Source organism: Suricata suricatta, chromosome 3 (assembly GCF_006229205.1).
Source record: "Suricata suricatta isolate VVHF042 chromosome 3, meerkat_22Aug2017_6uvM2_HiC, whole genome shotgun sequence".
NCBI lineage: Eukaryota > Metazoa > Chordata > Mammalia > Carnivora > Herpestidae > Suricata > Suricata suricatta.
The window spans coordinates 166,541,931-166,567,119 of NC_043702.1; the positions used below are offsets into that span (position 1 = coordinate 166,541,931).

General features: G+C 42.0%; 1 protein-coding gene across 1 annotated transcript in view; it reads left to right on the forward strand.

The window, feature by feature from the left end:
* The first annotated feature begins 6,446 nt into the window (after window positions 1-6,446).
* Window positions 6,447-25,189, forward strand: part of TMCO1 (transmembrane and coiled-coil domains 1) — a 40,390-nt gene continuing 21,647 nt past the window's right edge. The window contains exons 1-5 of the mRNA XM_029935689.1: window positions 6,447-6,668; window positions 7,087-7,164; window positions 11,513-11,572; window positions 15,118-15,164; window positions 17,151-17,218. Coding sequence (XP_029791549.1) covers window positions 6,599-6,668; window positions 7,087-7,164; window positions 11,513-11,572; window positions 15,118-15,164; window positions 17,151-17,218 — 323 coding nt within the window. The 5' untranslated portion in view covers window positions 6,447-6,598. The remainder of the gene's footprint in view (window positions 6,669-7,086; window positions 7,165-11,512; window positions 11,573-15,117; window positions 15,165-17,150; window positions 17,219-25,189) is intronic.

Sequence of the window (25,189 nt, forward strand, 5' to 3'; positions counted from 1 at the left end):
TTTTATGCCAGTATCACACTTATTTGATTACCGAGGCTTGGAAGTAAATTTAGAAATCAGGAAGTAGGTGAGTTCCAACTTTACTCAGTTTCTTTAAAAATTTTTTTAATGTTTTTTATTTATTTTTGAGAGACAGAACGAGCAGGGGAGGGTCAGAGAGAGAGGGAGACACAGAATCCAGAGCAGGCTCCAGGCTCCAAGCTGTCAACACAGAGCCCGATGCAGGGCTCGAACCCACGAACTGTGAGATCATGACCTGAGCCAAAGCCAGACGCTTAACCGACTGAACCACCCAGGCGCCCCACAACTTTATTTGTTTTCAAGAGGGCTTTGGTTACTCAGGATCTTTAGAGGTTCCAAAGGAATCTCAGGATGGATTTTTCTACTTCTGCAAAAATGCTGAAATTTTAATAGGGGTTGCATTGAATATGTAGACTGCTTAGGGCAGTATTGACATCTGAACAATTTAAAGTGTTTTTCAGGGGCGCCTGGGTGGCTCCGTTGGTTAAGCCTCCGGCTTGGGCTCAGGTCAGATCTCACCTTCGTGGGCCCGAGCCCCGTGTCGGGCTCTGTGCTGACGGCCAGCTCAGAGCCTGGAGCCTGCTTCCGGTTCTGTGTCTCCCTCTCTCTCTGCCCCTCCCCCTCTCATGCTCTGTCTCTCTCTGTATCAAAAATAATAAATAAAACATTAAAAAAAGAATAGTATATACTAAAAAAAAATAAAGTGTTTTTCAACCCATGAACACAAAATGTCTTTATTTCTTATAATTTCTGTCATGAGTATTTCGTGATTCTCAGTGTACACATCTTTTGCCTCCCTGATCAAATTTATTCCTCCGTATTTTATTTTTTGATGCTGTTGCAAATGGAATTGTCTTCTCAATTTCCTTTTTGGATTATTCATTATTATGGAAAATAATGGAAATAATTTACATGTGTGGATTTTGTATTCTGCCACTCTGCTGAATTTGTTTACTAGTTCTAACAGTTGGCTTTTTTCTGTGGAATCTTTGGGGTTTTCTACATATAAGATCATGTCATTTGCAAACAAAGATTAATTTTAATTTTTCCTTTCCAATTTGAAGTCCCAACTTTTCAGGATTTATCTTCATATCTGAGCTTCTCATTCCCTCCCTCCTGCTTTCTTTTAGATATTTTCATTGTTTACTTGTTTATTGTGTGAGAGAGAACACGGAGGGGAGGGGCAGAGAGAGAGAGAGATGGAGAGAGAATCCCAAGCAGGCTCTACATTGTCAGCAGAGTCTGCCACACGGCTCGAACTCACGAACTGCAAGATCATGACCTGAGCCAAAACCAAGAGTCGGCTGCTTAACCGACTGAGTCACCCATGTGCCCCTTTGGTAAAAAAATTTTGAGCATTAAATGGCTACAACATGAAGCTTAAAACTTATCAGTCTCTCAAATATACAATATAAGTCTTAACATTTATTGGTTTATAAACTCCTTTGAGAATTTTATTTAAAAAACTAGGACTCTGTGATTTGGGGAAAAAATGTGCATACAAAGTTTTGTACATTATCAGATTTATAGATCTCCTGAAATTCAACCTTGTGCCTCTTACAGATATAATTGTTACTTTAATTAGTCAATTCTGTTTCTACTGAACATATATTCTCTTCACATATATGGGTTGTTTCTACTACATAGACTCTGTGATGTCTTCCCTCTTTCTCATTGCCAATTGATTGCTTTCAATCACTGCTTTTCTCACATCCTAATTTCACTTTTTATTCAAAGTCAAGCTAAAACTCCCAATTCTTCCAAGATATTTGTCCAACCTATTGTCCTCTCTCCCAACAGTATCATTCACTCACTCATTCATTATGTAATGGGAAGTTTCTCTGTGCCAGGACATGTTCCAAAAACTGGAAATGCAACAATAAACAAGACTCAGTCTCTGTCTTCAAACAAGAGTGCTGGATTATCCAGAAGGCAAATTAAACATATACTTGGAACAGACACTCACAGAGTGAAAATTATTTGAAAAAATAAGATATTCCAAAAGACAATAAATTCTCATTTCATTTTAGCATTAGTTTTATTTTAAATTATATTTTGGGAGGGGTGTCTGGATGGCTCAGTCGGTTAAGTGCCCAGCTTCGGCTCAGGTCATGAATGATCCCATGGTTTGTGGGTTCAAGCCCCGCATTGGGCTCTGTGCTGACAGCTAGCTCAGAGCCTGGAGCCTGTTTCAGATTCTGTGTGTGTCTCTCTCTTTGACCCTCCCTTGCTTGCACTGTCTCTCTTGGTCTCTCAAAAATAAATAAAAAACATTAAAAAAATAAAAATAAATTATATTTTGGGAAGGAGCCCCATAATCTTTTCAGTGCTCAATGCTTCTGAAGGTCCTTATCTAGTCCTGCTAACCTAGCCGGGGGCAGGGGGAATCTTCCCCTAATAATCCGATTCTTCTCCTGTTTTCTCAAATGTGAATATATTCAGGTATCCAAGAAAAAAAAATTGGGAGCTGCCTTTCTAAATTCTCTATATCCAATCATCTTTGTAGTTGAGAAAGATCACTATTGGCTACATAAAAGAATGGCTTGGAGGGGACCTAGTTGGATGTGTAAATGGAGACCAACCACTGAGAAGGCTGTAATGCAAAGGTAGACAATGGTAACCGAGCTGAAGTGCAGTAGAAGGAATTGAAAGATGCGATGAGAACAAAGAGAAATGAAGCAGGGAGAATTTATCACATTTGGTGATGGAATGTGTAGGATAAAGAAGAGGGAATAATTGAGGATAGTTCCCATTTTCTGGCTTGAAACATGAGGCAGAAGGCAGTGCTACTCCTTAAAAAAAGGAGGAAGTGAAGGTTGGAGTTTGTGTAAAAGGACTGGAGAGGTTCAGTTTGGGATCTCCAAGGGGAAATGCCCACTTGGCAGGTGGATATCAGGTCTAAAAATCAGGAAAGAAACTCAGGCTGGAGATGTTATTTTATGGATCATCAGTTGATAGATGGTTACTGAAGCTTTCTTCCTTTCTTTTTTTTTAATGTTTATTTTTGAGAGAGAGACAGAGAGATAGAGAGAGGGAGACAGAGGATCCAAAGTGGGCTGTGCCCTGACAGCAGTGAGCCCGATTAAGGGCTCAAACTCACGAACCCCGAGATCATGACTTGAGCCAAAGTTGGACACTTAACCAACTGAGCTACCCAGGTGCTCCGTAACTGAAGCTTTTGAAGAGAACAAGAATCCAGGGAAAACGGATAGAATGAAAATAAAATGAGTTCAAGGATTATGTGCTGGGTGGTTTAATAGAACCAGTAACAGTTAACACTTAATGTGCCCTTTCTGTGAGCTGGGTACTCTTCTAAACTTGACCCACATAATCTTAAAAACAAAACCTTTTGGATTTAGACACTACTATCATTATGTCATTGCATCTTCAAGGAAGCCAAGGCACAGTGCAGTCAAATGACGTGCTTAAAACTGCAAATCTAGTGGAGCGGTGAAGCCAAGATTTGAAAACAGGTGGTCTGACTCCAGAGTGTTGGTCTCAATCCTAGATAAACCTCAAAGTAGTCCTGGAAGGCAGACACTTTTATCTCTACAATTTTAATGAAAAGGGAGGCTCAGAGAAGTTAACTTGTAATATCGCTCACACGTAGTAGGGTAGCATTCAAACCTAAAGCCCATATCTGTTCATATATGTCATAAAGCAGGGGTTTAATTTCTTTTATGATGCCTGACCTAGTCCTAAGCATTTGTTCACAAACAGTGCTGTTACTAATACTTCTAATAAGCACACTAAAGGTTTAGCTCCCATTTACCTTCCACAAGTTACTTGAGGATGTACCATAACGTAAGAAAGTATAAACTAAGGGGAAAGATATGGGTACATGTAACAGTGAATCCTACCCAAGAGAACAATAAAAGGAAGTCCCACGACAAAAGCCTTCTCATAGGCATAGGGATTGGACCAGGACAGTAAACTCTGAAATGGTGGTCCTCATGGGGAAACCTTTTGAAATCTAAAAATTTGTACAACCGAAAGACTAAAAAGCTTGGGATATAAGATAAAGGAGTCTGGTAAAATGTAGAAAATATGTTATTTTAACTTTCCTCTAGCACTATACTTAAACAAGGGTAACAGGGTCATGATATTGTTGCCCAAGGAAATGTTATGCTACCAGCCCCTGGTTCTGTAGTAAATTTTTACCCAGGAGTAACTTAAATTCCCAATATTATAACTGTTGATTGTGAGACTTTTTTCACTTAAAAAAATTGTTTTGAGAAAGACAGGGGCAGGGAGTAAATCCCAAGCAGGGTCCATGCTGTCAGCGCAGAGCCCAATGCGGGGCTTGAACCTACGAACTGTGAGACCATGACGCAAGCTGAAATCAAGATGCTTTTCACCAAGATGCTTCACTGACTGAGCCACCCAGGTGCCCCACATTTTAACACCTCTAAATAGGATGCATCTTATAATCAGTAGTGGGCCATGGTTTAACTAGTTGTTTATTTTTTCTTAATAGTTTATAATGTTCCATCTTACCATCGATAGCATATTGGATTTGAGGAACTGTGTCAGACACAGCTTTAAATGCTTTGTGATACACTTTCTCCTGTAATCTTCCGCACAGTTTTATGCAGCTTGTATTTATTATTATTACCATTTTGCAGACAAGGAAACTCAGGCTCACCAAAAAGATGTTTGAGGACAGCTGTCAATTAAGTGGCAAAGCTAGGACAGAAAACCAGGTCTGATCTCAAAGGTCAAGTCCCTCTTGACAGATGGCAGTCACATGTGTGGTGAGCACGGCATAACAGCTGTGGAGTAACTACTTGTGCACCTGAAACTAATGTAACAGTGTTATGTCAACACTACCTACATTTAAAAAAATGCCTTGCTTTTCTTGTGCTTCAATATTGACACAAGTGATACAGAGTTGAATAAAAACCTATCCTATCCAAACTTTCTGTCCTATCATGGTCTAGCTCCAATGTGAAGCCTTCCCAATGTTACCTTCATCTGTGCTGCATAACATTTTACAAATACCTCAATTATATCTTACTATAATGTCTAACTTCCAAAGAGAACTTGGAAGTCAGGAATACTATTTTATTTATTTAATGTTTTTTTATTTATTTTTGAGAGACAGAGAGAGACAGCACAAGCAGGGGAGAGTCAGAGAGAGGGAGACACAGAATCCGAAACAGGCTCTAGGCTCTGAGCTAGCTGTCAGCATAGAGCCCAATGCCGGGCTGGAACCCACGAACTGTGAGATCATGACCTGAGCGGAAGCTGGACACTCGGCCGACTGAGCCACCCAGGCGCCCCAGGAATACACCCGCTCTTATCCTACATGTCCTACCGCCCTAATCTACTGCCACATGGTAGGAATTCATTGTTACAAGGAGACAGGCTCTTTGCTGCTAAGTCTTAAAAGAGGAAACAAAAGGCACATAAAACTAAAAAAGGCCCAAAGTAGCATTACAGGAGAACGCTAAGTCCATCGGAGTTTAAGACAAAAGAATCAATGATAGAAAATACAAGTCAACGAGAGACAGTTCAGCAAGCTTCCAGATTTTCATAAACACATACTCCACACAGACATAACCAGTCTGCAAAAGCCGAAAACCTCTACCCAGGCTGGAACCAATCTTCTGAAGCATTTTCTTTCACTTCTACAGCATTGAAAACAACGAGTTGCCAGCATCTAAAGATTGAACTTTCACATACGATCAAAGATTTCTGTATTTTCCTAGAAAATGCGAAGATAATGAACACTGGGTGCTCCTTCCTCCAAGGAAACTGGCCGGATGTTGAGTACCAATTGCTCCTTTCGAATTTATCGCTCCCTTGTGGATGCTTAGTCCCTCCCCTCGTTTCCTTCTGCCCAGCCTGCAGGGGATGATTTATGCAACCACCGTAGGCATTTGGGTTCCTGACCCCGTCTCTGGACTCACCACTCCACTCCACTACACACCACGTATTCTCCACCGCCCGCGTCACTGCACTCCTACCCGCCGAAGCACGGCTTCCATTCCTTCCGCGGTGGTCTCTGACCACCCCCTCAACTGGGCCCCAGCAGCATTCGGGCCACACCTCTCTTAAAACCCTGATCACATCGTGTGTTCAAGTTTCCTCCGCTAGGACGGGCGTCCCTTGAAGCCAGCGGTCACGACTGACTTCCACGTCCCCACCCGCGGCCTTGCACCTAACGCAGGCGTTCACTAGGCTACCTAACCGGCCTTAGGGCGGGGCGGAGGCGCAGACGAGCGCCCACATAGGGTTCCGGCAGGGAAGACGGCGCCCCAAGACCCCGGCGAGCCAGAACCGCCGGGTAAAGTCCCGCCGCCGCAGTTCCGGCGCCGTAGCTCAGGGCTCAGGTCTCGCGAGATTGGGCCTGCGGGCCAGCGGCTGGGTACCCCCCTGCCGTGTTCGCGCGGCACGCAACTCTCCGGAAGTAGCTCTTCCGGCGCTGTGCCCCGGAAGCGGAAGTATGACTCCGGGCTGTCAGAGAGTGTTGCTCGGTGGTCCTGAAATCTAGAAGAGTTGTTTTCGCTTCGGTTTTCCTGGCTCTCGAGCGCTTCCCCCCTGGCGGGTGGGAGTGCAGACAGGAAAGCGCAAGATGAGCACCATGTTCGCGGACACGCTGCTCATCGTATTTATTTCCGTGTGCACGGCTCTTCTCGCCGAGGGTGAGAGCGGCTGCTTCTCCGACGTTTGATCGGGTCCTGAGGGGAAGGATCCTAAGACTCGGGACCCTCGGGCCACCAAGAGAGTGGTCGCGAGCGTTGTTTGCTTGGGGTTGGGGTGGGAGGACTCATCCAGGGAATCGGGGTAACTTGGAAACAGGAGGGGGAGGGGTCGCTAGGGTAGATTTCACTTGCATATTTGGGGAGATACCTTCGTATCACGTCTCTATTTGGTGTTAGTATCATGTTTTGGTGAAGAGTCCGTTGTCTTAACATTTGAAAAAAGTTAACTTTTTTCAATATAGATATGAATATAAAGCAAAACTTCGAAATCCCTCCTTACCCAACAGTCACCGCTAATAACAGTTTGTTGTGACTGCTATAAACATTTCTCTATTAACATGTTGCTTTTATGTTTCAGGCATAACCTGGGTCCTGGTTTACAGGACCGACAAATACAAGAGACTGAAAGCGGAAGTGGAAAAACAGAGTAAAAAATGTGAGTATGGCAACATCCTTTAGATGTAGCTACATGTCAAGTTCCTTGAGCGCATCCATGTTCACGGTAAATATTTTAGGAGCACCAACTGATATAAGAACTTTATAGGAATACAAAGGTGAATCCGATTTGAGTTGGAGATACATAGAGATATATGCAGGATTCGATATTTTTATGCAAAACGTGTATTGCAAATGGCAGTGCTACGGAACAGGAGAAGTGCTTGTTATGTGCTGTGGTGGTTCTGAAAAAGAGGTCCCATTCAGTTTTTAGCAGCCCTGGAAGCGTGTGTGATGCAGATGGCCTTGCTTTCCTCCTTGGATAATTAGAATTTGGATAGAGAATGAGATGGGGGAAGGATAGCAGGCGAAGAAAATAGCATATGTGCAAAAATATGGACATTTTAGCAGGAAGGTGTGTTTGGAGACCAATAGGTCAGTGGGATTAGTATCAAGGGAAGCAGTGTCTTCAGGGATAAGCCAGGTTTCTGATGTGTGGGGAGGTTGATGGAGAGTTTGAGGACAAGGTTGAGAACAAGAGGAGTTTGCTGTCTTTGAACTAAAGCAGGAGTTCTACAGGACACAGCTAAGGGAGCTGCTCGAGGTATAATGTGAATGGTTCCTTCCAGATCTGATGTGGCTTTCAGTGTTCTTTTCTACCTTTTAAAGATTAACTATAACTTTGGTATCCTAAAACTTTCTGTGACTTTCTGTATTCTATGACATACCTTTATGTCTTCATAAGAATTTAGAGTTTTCTTCTTTGCAATATCTCACTTGATCCACATAGCAACCTTTTCTGGTGAGTTGTATAAATACTATTCTCTGTTTATAGAACAGAGATTGAGATTCAGAAAGGTTAAATGACATACTAATGTTGCAGACCAAACAAAGAATTAGAAACCAAACTCATACTTTTAAAATTATAGTTTACTGCTCCTTCACTTACTCAGTTTGGATAATGTGCCTCAACATACGAAAACCAAGCTCATCTTTACCTTCATGAATATGATCCTCTTCCAATATTTCTCTATGTGGTGAATGGCTCCTCCATGCTTCCAATAGTGCAAACCTGAAACCTTGATACGCTTTCTTCACTTGACTTTCAGGACACCGCGCTCCCTTGGTTTTGCTCTTATCTTGCTGATCATTCTTTTGCAATTTCCTTGTGGGTTATTGTTTTCAACCTCCTTTTGTAGGGGACCCTAAATTTGGTTTTATCCCTATACTCACTGCCTTGGTGAACTCAGTCATGAGCTATATTAATTTATAGCCCTACCCCTGTCTTCTTAATGCAGGATCCATATATCCTAGTAACTGCACTTATGGTGACAAATGGTAGCCTCCCTTGTGGTGAGCTTAGCATAACATGTAAAGAAGTTGAATCACTATGTTATAAATATACCTGAAGTGTAACACTGTGTGTCAACTATAGTCAAAAGAAAATATTGAAAGATTCATGTATCAGTTTGGTCAGTTACATTGTAATATCTAATATACATTTCAAACCCAACGTGTCCAAATTGAGTATTTGTTTCCACTCCCAAGCCTCCTTCATTTGTGGCAGTCATGATCTTGGTGAGTGGCACGTCTGTCCTTCTACTTGCTCAGGCCATAATCCTTGTGCAGTTATCTTTAATTCTTTCTCACACCCCACATCTAATGCTTTGGCACCGCCTTCAGATATATTCAGAATCTGACCACTTTTCATCACCGCCTTGATAACTACCATAGTCCAAGGCACCTTCATCCTTTGCATGAGTTACTGCAGCAGTCTCCAGCAGGTGTTTCTGTTTACCTGTAGTCTGTCCCCACAATAACACAGAATAATACTTCTTAAAGACTCTTCGATCATGTTCCAGCTCTGCTCACAACTCTGTGATGGTGTCCTGTTTCTACTCAAGAAAAGCCAAAGTCCTTACAGTGGCCTACAGAGCTGCCCGCATGACTACTCTGATAGCCTTTTCTGCTCAATACACCCTGCTTCCGTCACACTGACCTGCCCGCCGTTCACTGTGTATCAGCCACATTCCTGTGCTGGGACCTTTCTACTGGTTGTTCCGTCTGCCTAGAATGTTCATCTCTATGATGTCTGCTGAGCTAAGCCTCCTATCTTCAAATCTTTGTTCAAAGTTCACCTCTGTGAGTCTTAACTTGACCACCATCTTTGAAACTGCAGCCTGCTCATCTCTTCTACCACTACTGCTCCTCATTTTCCAAATCCTGCTCTATTCCCCTCCCCCTGGTTCTTGTCACTTTCTTTTTTTTTTTTAATGTTTTATTTATTTTTAATACAGAGAGAGACAGAGCATGAGAGGGGGAGGGGCAGAGAGAGAAGGAGACACAGAACCGGAAGCAGGCTCCAGGCTCTGAGCTAGCTGTCAGCACAGAGCCCGACGCGGGGCTTGAACCCACGAACGTGAAATCTGACCTGACCCGAAGCCGGACGCTTAACCGACTGAGCCACCCAGGCGCCCCTCTTGTCACTTTCTAATATATGATTTATTTATGTGTTGTGTTACTGTTTATTTTTTACCTCCACTTGCTGAAATGAAAGCTTTACTAGGACATGGTTTTTGTTGTTGTTATTCTGATATAGTCCATTCACCCAAAACAGTGACTGCACATAGTAAATGTTTCACAAGTATTTGCTGATTTGAATACTTTCTTCTCTCACTCTGTATGTGCAGTCTGCTGTCAGGTCACTGTTCTCTTCCTGAAAGCTTTCGGTCTCTCCACATCCCTCCAGACCTGCCGCCACCACGTGGTCTAAACCGGTGTCCTGTCTCATCGCATCTGCGGCAGTAGCCTTCTCGTTGGTCTCCTGGCAGCCACTCAGATTGATTCTTTCTTTTTTTAAATTTTTTTACATTTATTTATTTTTGAGAGACAGAGAGAGACAGAGCATGAACAGGGGAGGGTCAGAGAGAGAGGGAGACACAGAATCAGAGGCAGGCTCCAGGCTCTGAGCTAGCTGTCAGCACAGAGCCCGACGCACGGCTCAAACCCAAGAACCGTGAGATCATAACCTGAGCCAAAGTCGGACGCTCAACTGACTGAACCACCCAGGTGCCCCAGATTTATTCTCTGTAGTACCTCTAGAGTAATTTTGCAAGGCACAAATCTTCTTATGTTACTTGCCCTTCTTTTTTTGATTTTTGTTTTTTGTTTTGATGTTTATTTTCGAGAGAGACAGGGATAGAGCACAAGCAGGGGAGGGCCAGGGAGAGGGGGAGACGCAGAATCTGATGCAGGCTCCAGGCTCAGAGCTGTCAGCACAGAGCCCAATGCGGGCCTCAAACCCATGAACTGCAAGATCGTGACCTGCGGATGCATAACCGACTGAGTCCCCTAGGCGCCCCTTTAATACAACTTTTAGAAATAAATACATGTACTGTACTGTTTGCTAGTGAGGGAAGTATGCTGAATAATATACAGAACAAAGAATGTAAACAAACTGAAGATAATTTTTGACATACCTATTCTTAGTGCATTCATAGGTGGACCATTATAAGTGGGTAGATCAAAGGCAGTAAATATAAAATTGAAATATGTTACATTATTCCTCTTCGAAAGGTTACTTTTACTCTCTCATCATCTTATTTGAAATGCATCCAGAGAAGTTGGTCTTCGCTTCCTTTATCTGTTTGTTTTTAAGTAATCTCTATCCCTAGCATGAGGCTCGAACTCACAACCCTGAAGTCAAGAGTCACATGCTCCATTGCCTGAGCCAGCCAGGCACCCCAGTCTTAGCTTTTTTGACTCTTCTGGTCTCCCTACCTTGTGCATATGTCTGTCTTGGCACTTTCCTGTACTATAATTGCTACTCAGTTGTCTGCCCTCACTAGATTGCTCCTTAGAGGGCAAGGATCATGTTTATCTTTTATCTACCTAGAACAATGCCTGTTACTTAGGCCCTATTAACAGAATCAGTGAATTCCCACCTTCTGCAGTCAATAGGAGAATAAACTATAATTAACCTTAGTTATCTGAAAGAGCAGGATTTGAAAATTGTGCTAAGACTCAACCTAAGGCAGTCACCCTCAGCTGATGGCTTAAAAGTCATCTTAGTTTTTATTGTTTCATTAGTTATTATTATTGTATCCATTATGCAGTCCTTTTTCGGTGTTTGGTGATGCTTGCAGTAATGTTTTAGTCTTAGATTGCTGTGTCTGCCTTTTCCTGCCAGCAGGTCTGGGAGCAGATCAGTTGACTTACTCATGACCATAATCAAAGGCAGTGTGTAACTTTCTTGTGAGCTTCTTTCGTTGGTTCAGCTATGGGAAGGCATCCTTCATTTCTTTAGCATACTGCATGATTAATTTTTTGCCATATTACTGTGTTTACAGTGGAAAAGAAGAAGGAAACAATAACAGAGTCAGCTGGTCGACAGCAAAAGAAGAAAATAGGTAAGACGAGTTATTGGTATACACAAAATTTGCAAACGAATTTTGGAAATGTGCAAATTATTCAACTGGAAAAATAAATTCTTAGGTAATGAAAATGTAATGTAGTTGTTAACAGTGGCAACTCGTGTTTGTATTATTTTGTGGTTTGCAAAGCACTCGCACAGGTTCCCATAACTTGGTTATCTTTTATCCACTTTGTAGGGTAAGTTCAAGCAGTTGCTACTTTTTGCTCTTAGCTTTGAAATTTTAGTTTTAGTAAAATGATGCTGCCCGTTGTGGCTTTTGAATTTGGCTGAGGATTCTTGGCATAGTTTGATAAAAGTGTATTTTTTTTTTCATGACTGACGTGATTATTTCCAGTTAAGTCTGAGTAACTTGTATTGTTGCCATGGCTTCCTTCCTGAGAATTGACTAATGATGGAAATCCACCAGCAAGTAGGAAATTTTCTGCTGCGTAATTTTTATCTGGTCTGGAAAGTAATGCATGTTTTTGGATTTTCAGTGTATTTTAGAACTTAATTGCAGAGTGTAATTCTGTTCCAAAAAGATAAGTGATTAGATATAATTTGTGTTTATATTTTATGATACTTCCTGATTTTGAAATCAGGAAAAACTGTGACACTGTGTGTTTGGTTCAGGAACTATGTCTCTACCTAGGTCACTGCCATTAATTCTATCCTAGGAGAGAATTCTGTCAAGCTGGACTATGCCACTGTCCTGTTCTGATGAAACCTTTTGAATTTAGTGTATCTGATGTTTTCCAAATGACTTACTCATTTAGCTCCGTGGCCGGATGCAGCTATTACCTACTCTGGCTCGGGTGCTCTGGTCGGCACCAGAGAGACAAAGCAGACAAAGTTCTGTCCATTAGAAGTCTGTCCAGAGAGGGAAAACGGACCAATGCAGTATGGGAAATACTTTTGTAGGCACATATTCTGAGTGTTATAAAAGTAAAGAGAAAAGGATCTAAACCAAGCTAGGGGATCAGTTTTTCTTGAAGAGGTCATGTTTTAGTTGAATCTTAAAGCTTTAGTGTGAGTTAGTTAAATAAAAATATAAGTAAATAAAATAAATAGTCGTTAGAATTTATCGAGTACTTACCCATCTACGACACACTTAAGTAAGCACTTTACATATTTCTTTTTTTACGTTTATTTACTTATTTTGAAAGAGAGAGTGTGTATGTGTGTACGCAAGTGAGGGGCAGAGAGAGGGGAAGAGAGAGAGAGAGAATCCCAAGCAGGCTCCATGCTGTCAGCACAGAGCCCGGTACAGGGCTCTATCCCACGAACCCGTGAGATCATGACCTGAGCTGAAGTCAGCTGAACCACCCAGGTGCCCGAGGTTTCTTTTTAAAACTCAACTTTGTCTTTTTATATACTGTCTTTTTTGTTCTTTTCTGTTGGGAATGGTCCCTAGGGAAACGTGAAATCATTGGAGCACGTAACATATGCCTTTTAGGCAGCCTCAGACATAATCAGCCGTTGCTTGCCCACGAGTAAATTGCCTGTGTTGAGAATTGGTCTTAGCGTCCAGACCGTCTAACTACATCTTGTGCCGCCGATTGTGCTCTGCCGTGAATTTATCCGCGCTAGGCAGGAGAGAAAGCAAACATCTAAGAGATTTGCATTTTTCACCTCCTCCAAAATCCAGTGAATATTAACTTATTTGTGAACTATTTAAAACCCAACCCAAACTGCTCTATTTGTATACAGTCAGTACTTACTAGCAATCTGAAGTGGAGAATCTTCAAGAACGACGGTCGTGCCGGCGTGAATCATACGCCTGTGTTGCTGTGTTCTTGTTAAGCCATGTATCCACACAGCCTGCTGTGACAGTGCTTACGGTTATACTTTGTTTGGACATAGTTGGGAAACAATGGAATAGAGCTTCAGAAAAACTGTATCACTTTAGTTTGCTCTCAGCTTTGAGGCTCTTTGTGCTTTTACAGCCTGTTTAGGCTACCAGCTTTATCATAAAGGACTGCTCTTCCTAGAAAAGGATTTTTGGAGTGCTTTGTCTTCAGCTCCACTTTTATTATATTGCTGAGTCATTCATGAAACAAACATTGAGCACACACTACAATGTTGAGCAGCTAACCCCGTGCCAGTTACTGAGGATACAGAGATGAGGAAAGCATGGAGATGCCTTGTCCTCCAAGGGCCTACCATCTAGTTGGGTCGATGGGTATATAAACAGATCATTAGAATGTACAAATTCAGTGAGTATAATGATAAAGGTCTACATGGAATATTCTGGAAGCATAAAGAAGGACTTCTAATCCAGTGTCCAAGACTACATTGTCTAGTATAGCAGCCATTAGCATTTGGCTTTTTAAAGTAATTACAGTTAAATAAAGTTAAAACTTTAGCCCCTCTATCACACTGGCCACATTTTCTTTTCTCAGGAACCACATGTAATTAGTGACTACTTACTGGCAGCACAGATATAGAATATTTTCATATTATAGAAAGCTCTCTAGAATAATACTGACCAAGGAAATCAAGATTTTCAAAAGGAGATGAGACAGAGCTGAGGCTTAAAAAAGTTGAATACTGGGGTGCCTGGGTGACTCAGTCAGTTAAACATCTGACTTTAGCTGAGGTCATGATCTCACTGTTCGTGGGTTTGAGCCCCATGTCAGGCTCTGTGCTGACAGCTTAGAGCCTGGAGCCTGCTCCAGATTCTGTGTCTCCCTCTCTCTTGGTCCCTCCCCTGCTCACGTTCTTTCTCTCTTTCAAAAAATAAATAAATAGAAATTAAAAACATTTTAAAAAGTTTAGTACTAGCTAGCCAGGAAGGGGTTGGATAGTGACAGGATAAAACATTCTAGGTAGAAATTCCAGTTGATCAAGACTGAGGAGTTCATTGAGATGTGTGGTTTTCAGAGCTAAAACTGGAATGAGCCAGGGAAAATTGGGACAGTTTGTCATCCAAATAGAAATGACTTCATGAACAAAGACATTGAATCTAGAGAAAGGCTTCATATAGAGAGGGACCTAGGTTGTTTGGTGTTGCAGGAACATAAAAATTAATGGGGGGGGGGGCGAGGATTGGAAATGAGGTTGCAGAATAAGCAGGGCCACACCCCAAACTTGCAGGTGACGCTGGAACCCAATTTGAGGGACGGAAAGCCATGCCAGGATTTTACACTTGGGAGTATCATAATTTTGGACAGTTTGGCATTTTAAGTAGATGCTGAGAACAAACTGAGGGCTGAAGAGGGAGGGGGGAAAGGGAAGGGAGTGATGGTCATGCAGGAGGGCACTTGTGGGGAAGAACACTGGGTGTTATATGGAAACTAACTTGGTAATAAACTATCAATAAAAAAAAAAAAGAACAGGAAGAAAAGGCCTCCAGGAGGCCGGGCCTGCACACTGGGCTCTAGTTTCTGATACTATAAAGGGTACAGTGTTCCCGGTATTCGCTCAGCTTCTTAAGTGATACTGAGACAAAAGTGCTTTCGTGCTCACCATCAGGGACAGCGTCACATCCGCTTTGTGCTCAGCACTGTGTATATTAACCAGTTTGTTCATTCTTTTCAGAGAGGCAAGAAGAGAAACTGAAAAATAACAACAGAGACTTATCAATGGTAAGAGTCTTAAATACAGATTTGTGGTAAACTACAAAATGGTTTTTTAGCAAAAGACCCTGATCTGCGTCAAGTACACTGTACTTAACCTTTCCTGAAATTCACACCATAACGTCCTGGGTGTTCCCTGACCAGACAGAAGTGGAAACATGCTCCCGGGCTTAAATTTTGATTTCAGTCGTAAGAAGAGCTTTTGGGCCGGAGCGCATACTTCGTCCCTGTCACCCAGCTCCTGATTCGCTTTCCCTGTATGTTTCGAATGAAGTGTTTTCTTTTTTGTGTTTTTATTTATTTATTTATTTTGAGAGAGAGAATGAGCAAGCACATGTGTACACAGGGGAGGGGCAGAGAGAAAGGGAGAGAATCCCAATCAGGGTCCACACGCTCAGCGCAGAGCCCGACTCGGGGCTCGAACTCACAAACCATGAGATTGTGACCTGAGCTAACGTCGGATGCTTAACTGACTGAGCCCCCGAAGTATCTATTTTCCTTTTCTTTCTCATGTCATTGCTGAGTCTTTGGTTTTCTGGCGACCTGTGTCAGCCCAGTGTCTGAGTTGGAGCGTTAGAGATGGCCTTCACTGTTGCCTTTGTTCTTTAGAGGCCTTGTGTCCTGAGTGTCAGGCACACCATAAAGCGTAAAGACAAGTGATCTTTGGGGCGCCTGGGTGGCTCATTCGGTCAAGCATCTGACTTCGCCTCAGGTCATGATTTCACGGTTCCTGGGTTCGAGCCCCACATCAGGTTCTGTGCTGACATCAGAGCCTGGAGCCTGCTTCAGATTCTGTGTCTCCCTCTCTCTGACCCTCCCTTGCTCATTCTCTGTATCTCTCTCTCTCTTGATAATAAATAAACATTAAAAAATAAATTAAAAAACAAAAAAACAAGTGATCTTCTTACCCATTTACTCGTTATTTGTAGACTGTAGAGTTTGTTCAAACATGTCTCTCTAAGGCACAGGTAGGCTAATTATAGGCTTGCCTAACTTTTCTATTTAATTTCTGTATGTTTAGCACAGAACATCTGAACTTTGCTTACCAAGAGACCTTTGCTATATTATCTTCCATTTCTTAAAATTCTTATTAAGTAAGGCTGTAATTTAGAAGCACATCTTTTTAAAAATAACTTATCTGTTGATACAATTATAAATGTTTACAACACCAAATTCAGAAACTCCGGAAAGAAGAGAGAAAAGTTGCTGATAAGCCTATCATCCAGAGATAACAGTTATTTTTTTTTTAAGTTCATTTATTTATTTGAAGAGAGAGAGAGAGAACTTGAGCAGGGGAAGTGCAGAGAGAGAGGGAGAGAGAGAGAACCCCAAGCAGGTTTCACACTAGCAGTACAGAGCCCAAATGGGGCTCGAATTCACACTCTGAGATCAAGACCTGAGCTGAAATCAAGTTGGACACTCAACCGACACACCCAGGGGCCTCCGGAGACAACAACTATTAATCTTACATTTTTCTGATCTTTTGATTACTTATACTTTTACCACATACATAATTGAGTAAGAAGGTATCTGTGAGTAACAATACTTAACCAACAATGACCTAAAGAGATAAAGATTTTTTTACTCGGTCAAGAAGTCAAGTTCAGTCCCTGGGCTGGTGTGGCAGGCTGGTAATGTCATTAAGGACTTAAGTTAGCCATCCTTAGGTTATGGTTGTTTGGGTATTTGATAACGCTTTACCTTTTGCCACATTGTTCTTCATTCTGGGCAAGAAGAATGAGCCAAAGGCCTAAAGGGATGCTGGTCAAGGTTGTCCCTTTTAGAAATCCCATTCAGTACCTGTGAGTCATTAGCCAGAAGTGGGTTGTAGGCAGAAGCATTCATCAGGAGGCGGCAAGGGGAAAGGCTTGGAGGTGGAGGGTGAATTAGCCAACAAACACCTTTTTGCCGTGAAGTGCCTTTTAAACCTGGCACAAAACCACACTTTTGGGGGTGTGCCTTAGTGTGAAATGACCGTCGTGGGTCTTTTTGTAGGTCCGGATGAAATCCATGTTCGCGATTGGCTTTTGTTTTACTGCCCTGATGGGAATGTTCAATTCCATGTGAGTAAACGTTAATAATAATATGCATGCATCACTGCTGTTGTCTGTGTGTGAGCAATAAACTTTTCTGGGTAGTATTTTATTTTAATATTTCAAGTTTATATAAAAGTCACGAAAATAATATATCCATTATACAGATTCACCCATTTTGCTCCATTTTCTTTCTCTTTTTTGTCTCTCCATATCATATATGTACTCGTACATACATTTATGTGTTTTCTTAATGATTCAAGAGTATATCATGGGGTTCATGCCCCTTTACCCATAACTACTAAACTGTTATTTCCTACAAGCATGGGCATTCTTGTATAACTTCAATCCTATTACCAAAATAAGGAAATTCAATTCTGAGAAAATACAATTCTATGAAAACTTTTTCGCCCTCTTTAATATTGAGGATATTTTATGTACAATGTAAAGACCAAGGTATTATGGGGCCTCTAAAAATATTTAATATGTCCTGTGTGTTTTTAAACAAATTTTTTTAATGTTTATTTATTATCGAGAGACAGAGACTGAGCACGAGGATGGGAGGAGCAGAGAGAGGGGGAGACACAGAATCCAAAGCAGGCTCCAGGCTCTGAGCGGTCAGCACAGAGCCCGACGCGGGGCTGGAACTTAAACGGCAAGATCAAAACCTGAGCCAAAGTCGGACGCTTAGCTGACTGAGCCACCCAGGCGCCCCTGTCTTGTGTGTGCTTTTTTTTTTTTTTTTAATAATATGCTTAATTGCCTCGTTTTATATTTTCTTCTTTCCATATTACTTTTTAAATTTTTATTATATTTGAGAGAGAGAGAGAGACAGCAAGCAAATGAGAGAGAGAAAGAGAGAGAGAGAGAGACAGAATCTGAAGCAGGCTCCAGGCTCTGAGCTGTCAGCACAGAGCCCAACGTGGGGCTCAAACTCCCAAACCACAAAATCATGACCTGGGCTGAAGTTGGACATTCAACTGACTGAGCCACTCAGGTACCCCGTCCTGTGTGTTTTTTAAGTTACTTACTAGCACCCTGGTTCAAAATGAAGGTGGTCCTAGAGAGATGTTTGACTCTTTAAATAGGCTCTTAACAACTGTTACGATAAAGCACGTTACTGTTGTCTAAACTGGCGGATCGCAGGCTTGTGGAACTACTTTTGGTAGAAATTGGGGAAGTATCCAGAGATGACAAGCAGTCATTGAATCCTTGTCCTTGTCCAGGCCCACCTGCATCACCTCCAGGAAATAGAGTTTCCCTCTCTCCCTCTTTTCTCTCCTTTCCTCCTGCTCCTCCCCTGCTCCCCTGCTGTCTGTCTCTCCCTCTCCCTGCACTGCCCCTCTTCCTCTAGTCCATCTCCCCTCCCCACCAGCTCAGCGCCTCGTCTGTGCCGGGCGCTGTGGTAGGTATTAGGATATAACAAATAAGGCATGGCCCCTGCCCTCAGCAATAATCAATTTTATGGGAAGAAAAGATAAACAAACAAATACACTGATGGCTGTTATAGTAATAGAAATCTGTGTGTATGAAGTGCAGCTGGGGAAAGGAAGTAAGTGGCTGTTTTTACTTGGGTGAGGACTAGAGGAGGTGTCCAAAATGGTTTTAATATAAAATTTCCTTTTAGCTAATGATTACTAAAATCATAGACCTTTAGAGCTGAAAGGGACCTTTGGAAGATGAAATCACTTGACTAAGGTATCTAGGAGTCTCATGATTTCTGTCCTAGAATTCTAATCACCCTGCTGTACTTTCTGTCATTTCTTGAATACATATCACCACGAATTACCAGGCAAAGCAAACACTGGAAGGTTTTATAATTAACTAGTGTCTGTTTACAACTGAAATACTCACATATCCTTCTTAAATTGTCACATTCTGGATAGTGTAGAGCTGGCTAAGTACTTATCTATACTTAAATTTTTTTAAATGTTTATTTATTTTGAGGGGGGAGGGGCAGGAAGGTGGGGCCCAGAGGATCTGAAGCAGGCTCTGTGCTAACAGCAGGGAGCCGGTGTGAGACTCGAACTCATAAACTGAGATCATGATCTGAGCTGAAGCTGGACGTTTAACTGACGGAGCCACCCAAGTGCCCTTCATCTATACTTTTTAAATGTGATGCTTAACTTCTAGTTTTCTTATACTTCTGATTTTTTAAATAATATTTTTAAGGTTAATGCAGTGTGTCTGTGTATCTAGTCTGATTGGCCTTAGTTTGTGTGATTTTTGTGACAGATTTGAGTCCTGCTTTGCTAGAGAGTCAGCATTTTGTTTTATTTTCTAGTTTTATGTTTCTTTACCAAACTGATGTCCTGTCTGCCTCTAACAGACTGTGAGTTCCTTACAGTCTTCACATGTCACAGCTCGTTAGGCTTCAGGGCTTTTATAGATATTTATTGAGTAAATTAAAAGATAGTTGTAAATATACAGCCCAGTTTCCTCCTTCATGGTTTCTGTACTATTCTCAGGTAGGAATTTGATCCCATTTGAAATGTGAATAGAAAAAAATTTTTTTAACGTTTTATTTATTTTTGAGAGAGAGAGAGAGAGAGAGAGAGAGAGAGCGCATGAGCAGGGGAGGGGAAGAGAGACGGAGACAGAGGATCCAAAGCAGGCTCCACACTGACAGCAGCAGGCCCAGTGTGGGGCTTGAACTCACAAACCATGAGATCATAACCTGAGCTGAAGTTAGACACTCAACTGACTGAACTCCCCAGACACCCATGAATCAAAAAATCTTAAGTTATGGGGCACCCAGGGGGCTCAGTCAGTTGAACGTCCAGCTCTTGACTTTGACTCAGGTCATGGTCCCAGGGACCTTGGATTGAGCCCTGCATCAGGCTCTGTGCTAAGCATGGAGTCTGCTTGGGATTCTCTCTCCCTCTGCCCCTCCCCCATGCTTGCTCACTCTCTCTCTCCCCGCCTCTCTGTCTCTCAAACAAAAGTAACATAAAGTAAATTAAAAAATTTTAAAATTGTGATTACTAATTTCCAAGATGTCAGTTGTTCATTTATGAAAATACTAGTTAGTGGGGGCACCTGGGTGACTCAGTTGATTGAGCGTCCAACTCTTGATTTCAACTCAGGTCATGATCCGAGGGTTGTGGGATCGAGTCCCGTGTTGGACTCTGCACTGAGTATGGAGCCTGCTTGAGATTCTCTCTCCCTCTGCCCCTCTCCCGCACTCACACATGCTCGCTCTCTTGCTCTCTCTCTCAAATAAAAACAAAATACTAGTTAGTGAACCAATTGCCATGGAACCAAATTCTCAAAAGTATGAGTCTGAATGTAGTTGATGAAAATGTCTCTTACTAACTCTTTGGTCATAGTTTGTTTTAGCCCGGATACCTCCAAGAGTCTTATAATAAGACAGGCTAATCTCAGTGGTAAATATTGTATTGAGAGTGTTTATTTCAGTATCAACATATCAATAATGTTTGGAAAAAATAATGCATGTCAATAATGTAAATCTAATGTTCAAAGACTGTATCTCTTTACTGATGAGAGTGTTGACATTAGGTTTAAGCAGGGAGAAGTCTTGACTTGTAAACTAAGTTGTGAAACATGGAAATGGATCGTTTGGCTTATGTTCACTATTTACACTAGGAGGTAATCTTTGATTATCTTTTTAGAAGACTTTGCCAGTTCTTTCACTTTGTTCTATAGTTAAAACTAGAGCTTGGCATGCGGTTTTCTTTAAAAAAATTTTTTTTAATGTTTTTATTTATATTTAAGAGAGAGAGACAGTGTGAGCAGGGGAGGGTCAGAGAGAAAGGGAGATACAGAATCCGAAGCAGGCTCCAGGCTCTGAGCTAGCTGTCAGCACAGAGCCCGATGCGGGGCTCGAACCCAAGAACTGTGAGATCATGACCTGAGCCAAAGTCGGACGCTCAACCGACTGAGCCACCCAGGCGCCCCATGGCATGTGGTTTTCATTTGAATCCATAGTTGGTTTAGTTGCTGAATGAAGCTAATATATTTGATTATAATCACGGAGTCACATAACCACAAAGTACTATAACAGATTTTTCATTTGCCTTCCTTTGATTTTCTCCTTCCAGTTTTCAGTTTTCTGTGTGGGCTCTACATAAATATTTATAGTAGATTTCAACTATTTTTACTGTTTATTCAGGTTAAAGAGCTGCATGCCATGTTCTGGGGCCTCATACTGTGGGAGGTAAAAGAAGATTGCCCAGCGTAAGCTCTCAGGCAGCTTCTGGCCTTTGAATGGAATAGACGCGTATATAGGAAATGTTGACTTACTAGTTAGAAACTTACTGTTCTTTCTTATGTAGGGGTCATCGTAATTTGTAGAAGATCCATTACAGAGAGATCTCTTACAGAGAGAAATTCTGTAACAATAACACTCTATCCCAACTATATTTGGCCTTTTTCTGGGGCTACAGAACAGCCTGTCCCTGGGCCTTAGAGTGGCTTATTTCTGTTTGTTACTTTTGAGACTTAGGTGGAACCCATCACATTTCTCTGCCAAAGCAGAATCTTCCTGATCCTTGTGCGTCTTTCAGTGGCACTCGGTGCGAGTCACCTGGAATTGAAGCCTTTATAGCTTTCCTCCCTCTCCTTCCTTCCTTTCAGCTCACGTTTCTTGTGCAGCCAGCCTGTCCCAAATTTACTGCCAGACACTAACACTGTCAGCCCTCTGCTCCATCAGTTAGCAGTTCTGTGTACTCTACCCGTGTGTGTCTGTCTAGTCCTCTAGCCATCTGTCCAGTCTTCCCTCCCTCCTTCCCTTCCTCTTTCCCCCGCCTCCCTCTCCTCTTTTCGTCCATGCAACACCCACTCCTCTCCCAGTTTCAGCTTGTTACCTTTCCTCTCTGCTACTACCCTTAACCTTGGCTGTGGCAGTGGCGTCCTAGCGGCTCGCTCTCTGCTCAGGTGTCCTGTCTTTGCGGCATTCGGTTAACCACCCCAAAACATGTTCCTCATGGCCTAATAACCACCCCTGCTACTGATGGAAGAGTAACTGTGTGTTGGCCCCTGCACTAAACCCTTAGCTTTTGTTGCCTTTGTAATTGTAACAGCCGCCTTTTTTTTAAAACTCTTTATTACTGAAGCCATGATTTCTTTTTATTTTTTTATTTTTTTTATTTTTGAAAGAGAACAAACGGAAGGGGTAGAGAGAGGGAGACAGAGGATCCAAAGCCGGTTCTTTGCTGACAATAGACAGCCCGGTGCCAGGCTTGAACTCATGAACCATGCAATCATGACCTGAGCCAAAGTTGGAGCCTTAGCTGACGGAGACACCCAGGCGCCGCTTAACAGCCTTCTGAGATGAGGATCATAGTTTTTATTTTACTTATGAGAACGTGAAACTCGAAGTTATTTAACTTGCCCAGTGTTCCAAAGCTAGTAAACGTTGAGCTGGGCTGTACCTCACGCGTCTCGGACTCTGTAAAGTCCACAGCATCATGCCGCTCTGACTACTGACTTCTGTCCACATTCCAAACGGGCCTTTCACAGCATTCCATGCTTTGGCCCCCGCCTGTTTTTCAAACTTTATTTCATTTTATTGTCTACATACGATTGTATTCTCACTGCACAGTTCACTGTTCCTGAGACACACGTTCTTTCATGTGAGTTTTATAATCACTCCTGTCTTAGCTTCACCTAACATCCCGTTTGAGTTTTGACTTCAAGCTTATTAAATTTATACATTAATTTTGAAGCATTAGACACCTTTATAATGTTTCATACTATCATCTCAGAACAGGGTATGTCGCTAAGTTTATTTTATGTGATTTTGTGGTTACCTAATAAGTCTTGCGTGTATTTTGTATCACCTAGTGCATTACTGTTGGTATAAGAGCGGGTTACCAGTTTTTGTCATTTTATGTTGTAACTGACCATAGAGTAACTTGCCGAACTCTAATAGATTCTAGTAGGTTTCAATTTGGTTCTCTGGTTTTCTAGATACATAATCATATGATCAGACCAATAACATGTTCTCATCCTTTCCAAATTTTCCCCTCTTTCCTTTCTCCCTGCTTTCTCCTTCTCTTGAGTTCTAAGCTGAATTGAATTAGAACAACTGGAAGAGGGTCAAAAACTTAATAATAAAATACTAAAAGGTAGTCCAGTTGGGGCCCCTGGCCGGTTCAGTCGATGAAGCATGCAACTCTTGATCTCGGGGTTGTAAGTTTGAGCCCCATGTTGAGCATAAAGGTTACTTAAAAAGAAAATCTTTAAAAATTAATAAAGGGGCACCGGGTGGCTCAGTCAGTAGGTGTCTGACTTCAGCTCAGGTCATGATCTCACAGTTTGTGAGGTCAAGCCCCACATTGGGCTCTGTGCTGACAGCTCAGGGCCTGGAGCCTGTTTTGGATTCTGTGTGTGGGTCTCTGTATCTCTCTCTGCCCATCCCTTGTTTGCACTCTGTCTCAGTGCCCCAAACAGTATGTATTTTGATTGTATTATTCAATTTTTAGTAATTTCTCTGAATTTCATCTTGATCACCTGTTTATTGTAGAATGGGCTGCAGTATCTCTAATATCCTTTTTAGTCTTAAAATTTGTGTCCAGCTAGCAGATTTTAAGAAAAAAGCCTGAGGTTCGATTAAGATGGGAAGGACTTGAGTTTCCAGATTTCCAGAGAAGCGATAGGAGGCAGGGCTTTTCACTATTTATTTGGTTTTGGCTTTCAGCCTGGATCATTTCCAGAAAGCCAAAACATTACAATCTTAGAAGAGATCTGAAGTCATTTTACACATAAGTTCTGTCCCAATACAAAATCCCTTCAATAATACCTCTAGCATATAATTTTCCATCTTCTGTTTAATTATTACCAATAATGAAGAACTTGATGATTTCTGAGATAACATATTTTTATCAAATAGTTTTTAGGGTTTGAAAGTAATTCATTTCACTGGACCAAAATGTGCCTGCCTGCGCTTCCACTCAGTAGCGGAACTGCAGAGACTAATCTCCCAGGGGTAATACTAACCTACCAGCTCTCTCTCTCTTTGCACCTCTCCCCTTCATTCTGCAACCCTCTTCTTTATTAGGCTAGACATCAGTTCACTTAGCTACTTCTCTGACAATCCTCAAGTCTCCTCAAAAAATTAATTCATTAGGGGCGCCTGGGTGGCTCAGTCGGTTGAGTGGCCAACTTCGGCTCAGGTCATGATCTCACGGTTTGTGAGTTCGAGCCCTGCGTTGGGCCCTGTGCTCACAGCTCAGAACCTAGAACTGCTTCGGATTCTGTGTCTCCTTCTCTCTTTGCTCCTCCCCTGTTCACACTCTGTCTCTCTCTCTCTGTCTCTCAACATTAAAAAAATTAATTCATTAAAAGTAAGAATTCTTGGAACTTTTTTTTCCTCCATATTTGTGGCTAGCTTAAGGCCTCATACGTGGTAGATACTAACTTTCCCATAAGTGAATAGCTTACGGGACATCAATGGTTTTCCTAAACCTTTTTTTCCAACTTTATTGAGATATAATTGACATACAACATACAACATTGTGTATGTTTGTGTACATGCATGGTATACATGTAATGACTTGATACTCGTGTATATTATAACACGATTACTACAGTAAGGTTTGTGAAAATATCCTTCGCCTCACATAGTTATCGTTTTGTTGTGATGAGAACACGTAAGACTTACTGTCTTAGCAACTTTGAGTGTATAATATAATATAGTTGACTGTAATCACTAGGCTATACATCGGATGCCCAGAGTGTACTCATCTTGTAACTAAAGTCTGTGTCCTTTGGCCAACATCTTCCTATTTCTCCCACCCCATCCGCTGCCAACCATCAGTCTTTGTTTCCATGAGATCCGATTTTTAAAAAAGTATTTATTTATTTTTGAGAGAAAGAGACAGCAAGCAGGGGAGGGAAGAGAAAGAGGGAGACACAGAATCTGAAGCAGGCTGGAGCTGTCAGCAAAGAGCCTGATGTGGGGCTCAAACCCACAAATGGGAAAATCATGACCTGAGCCAAAATCCGACGCTCACCCGACGGAGCCACCCAGGCGCCCCG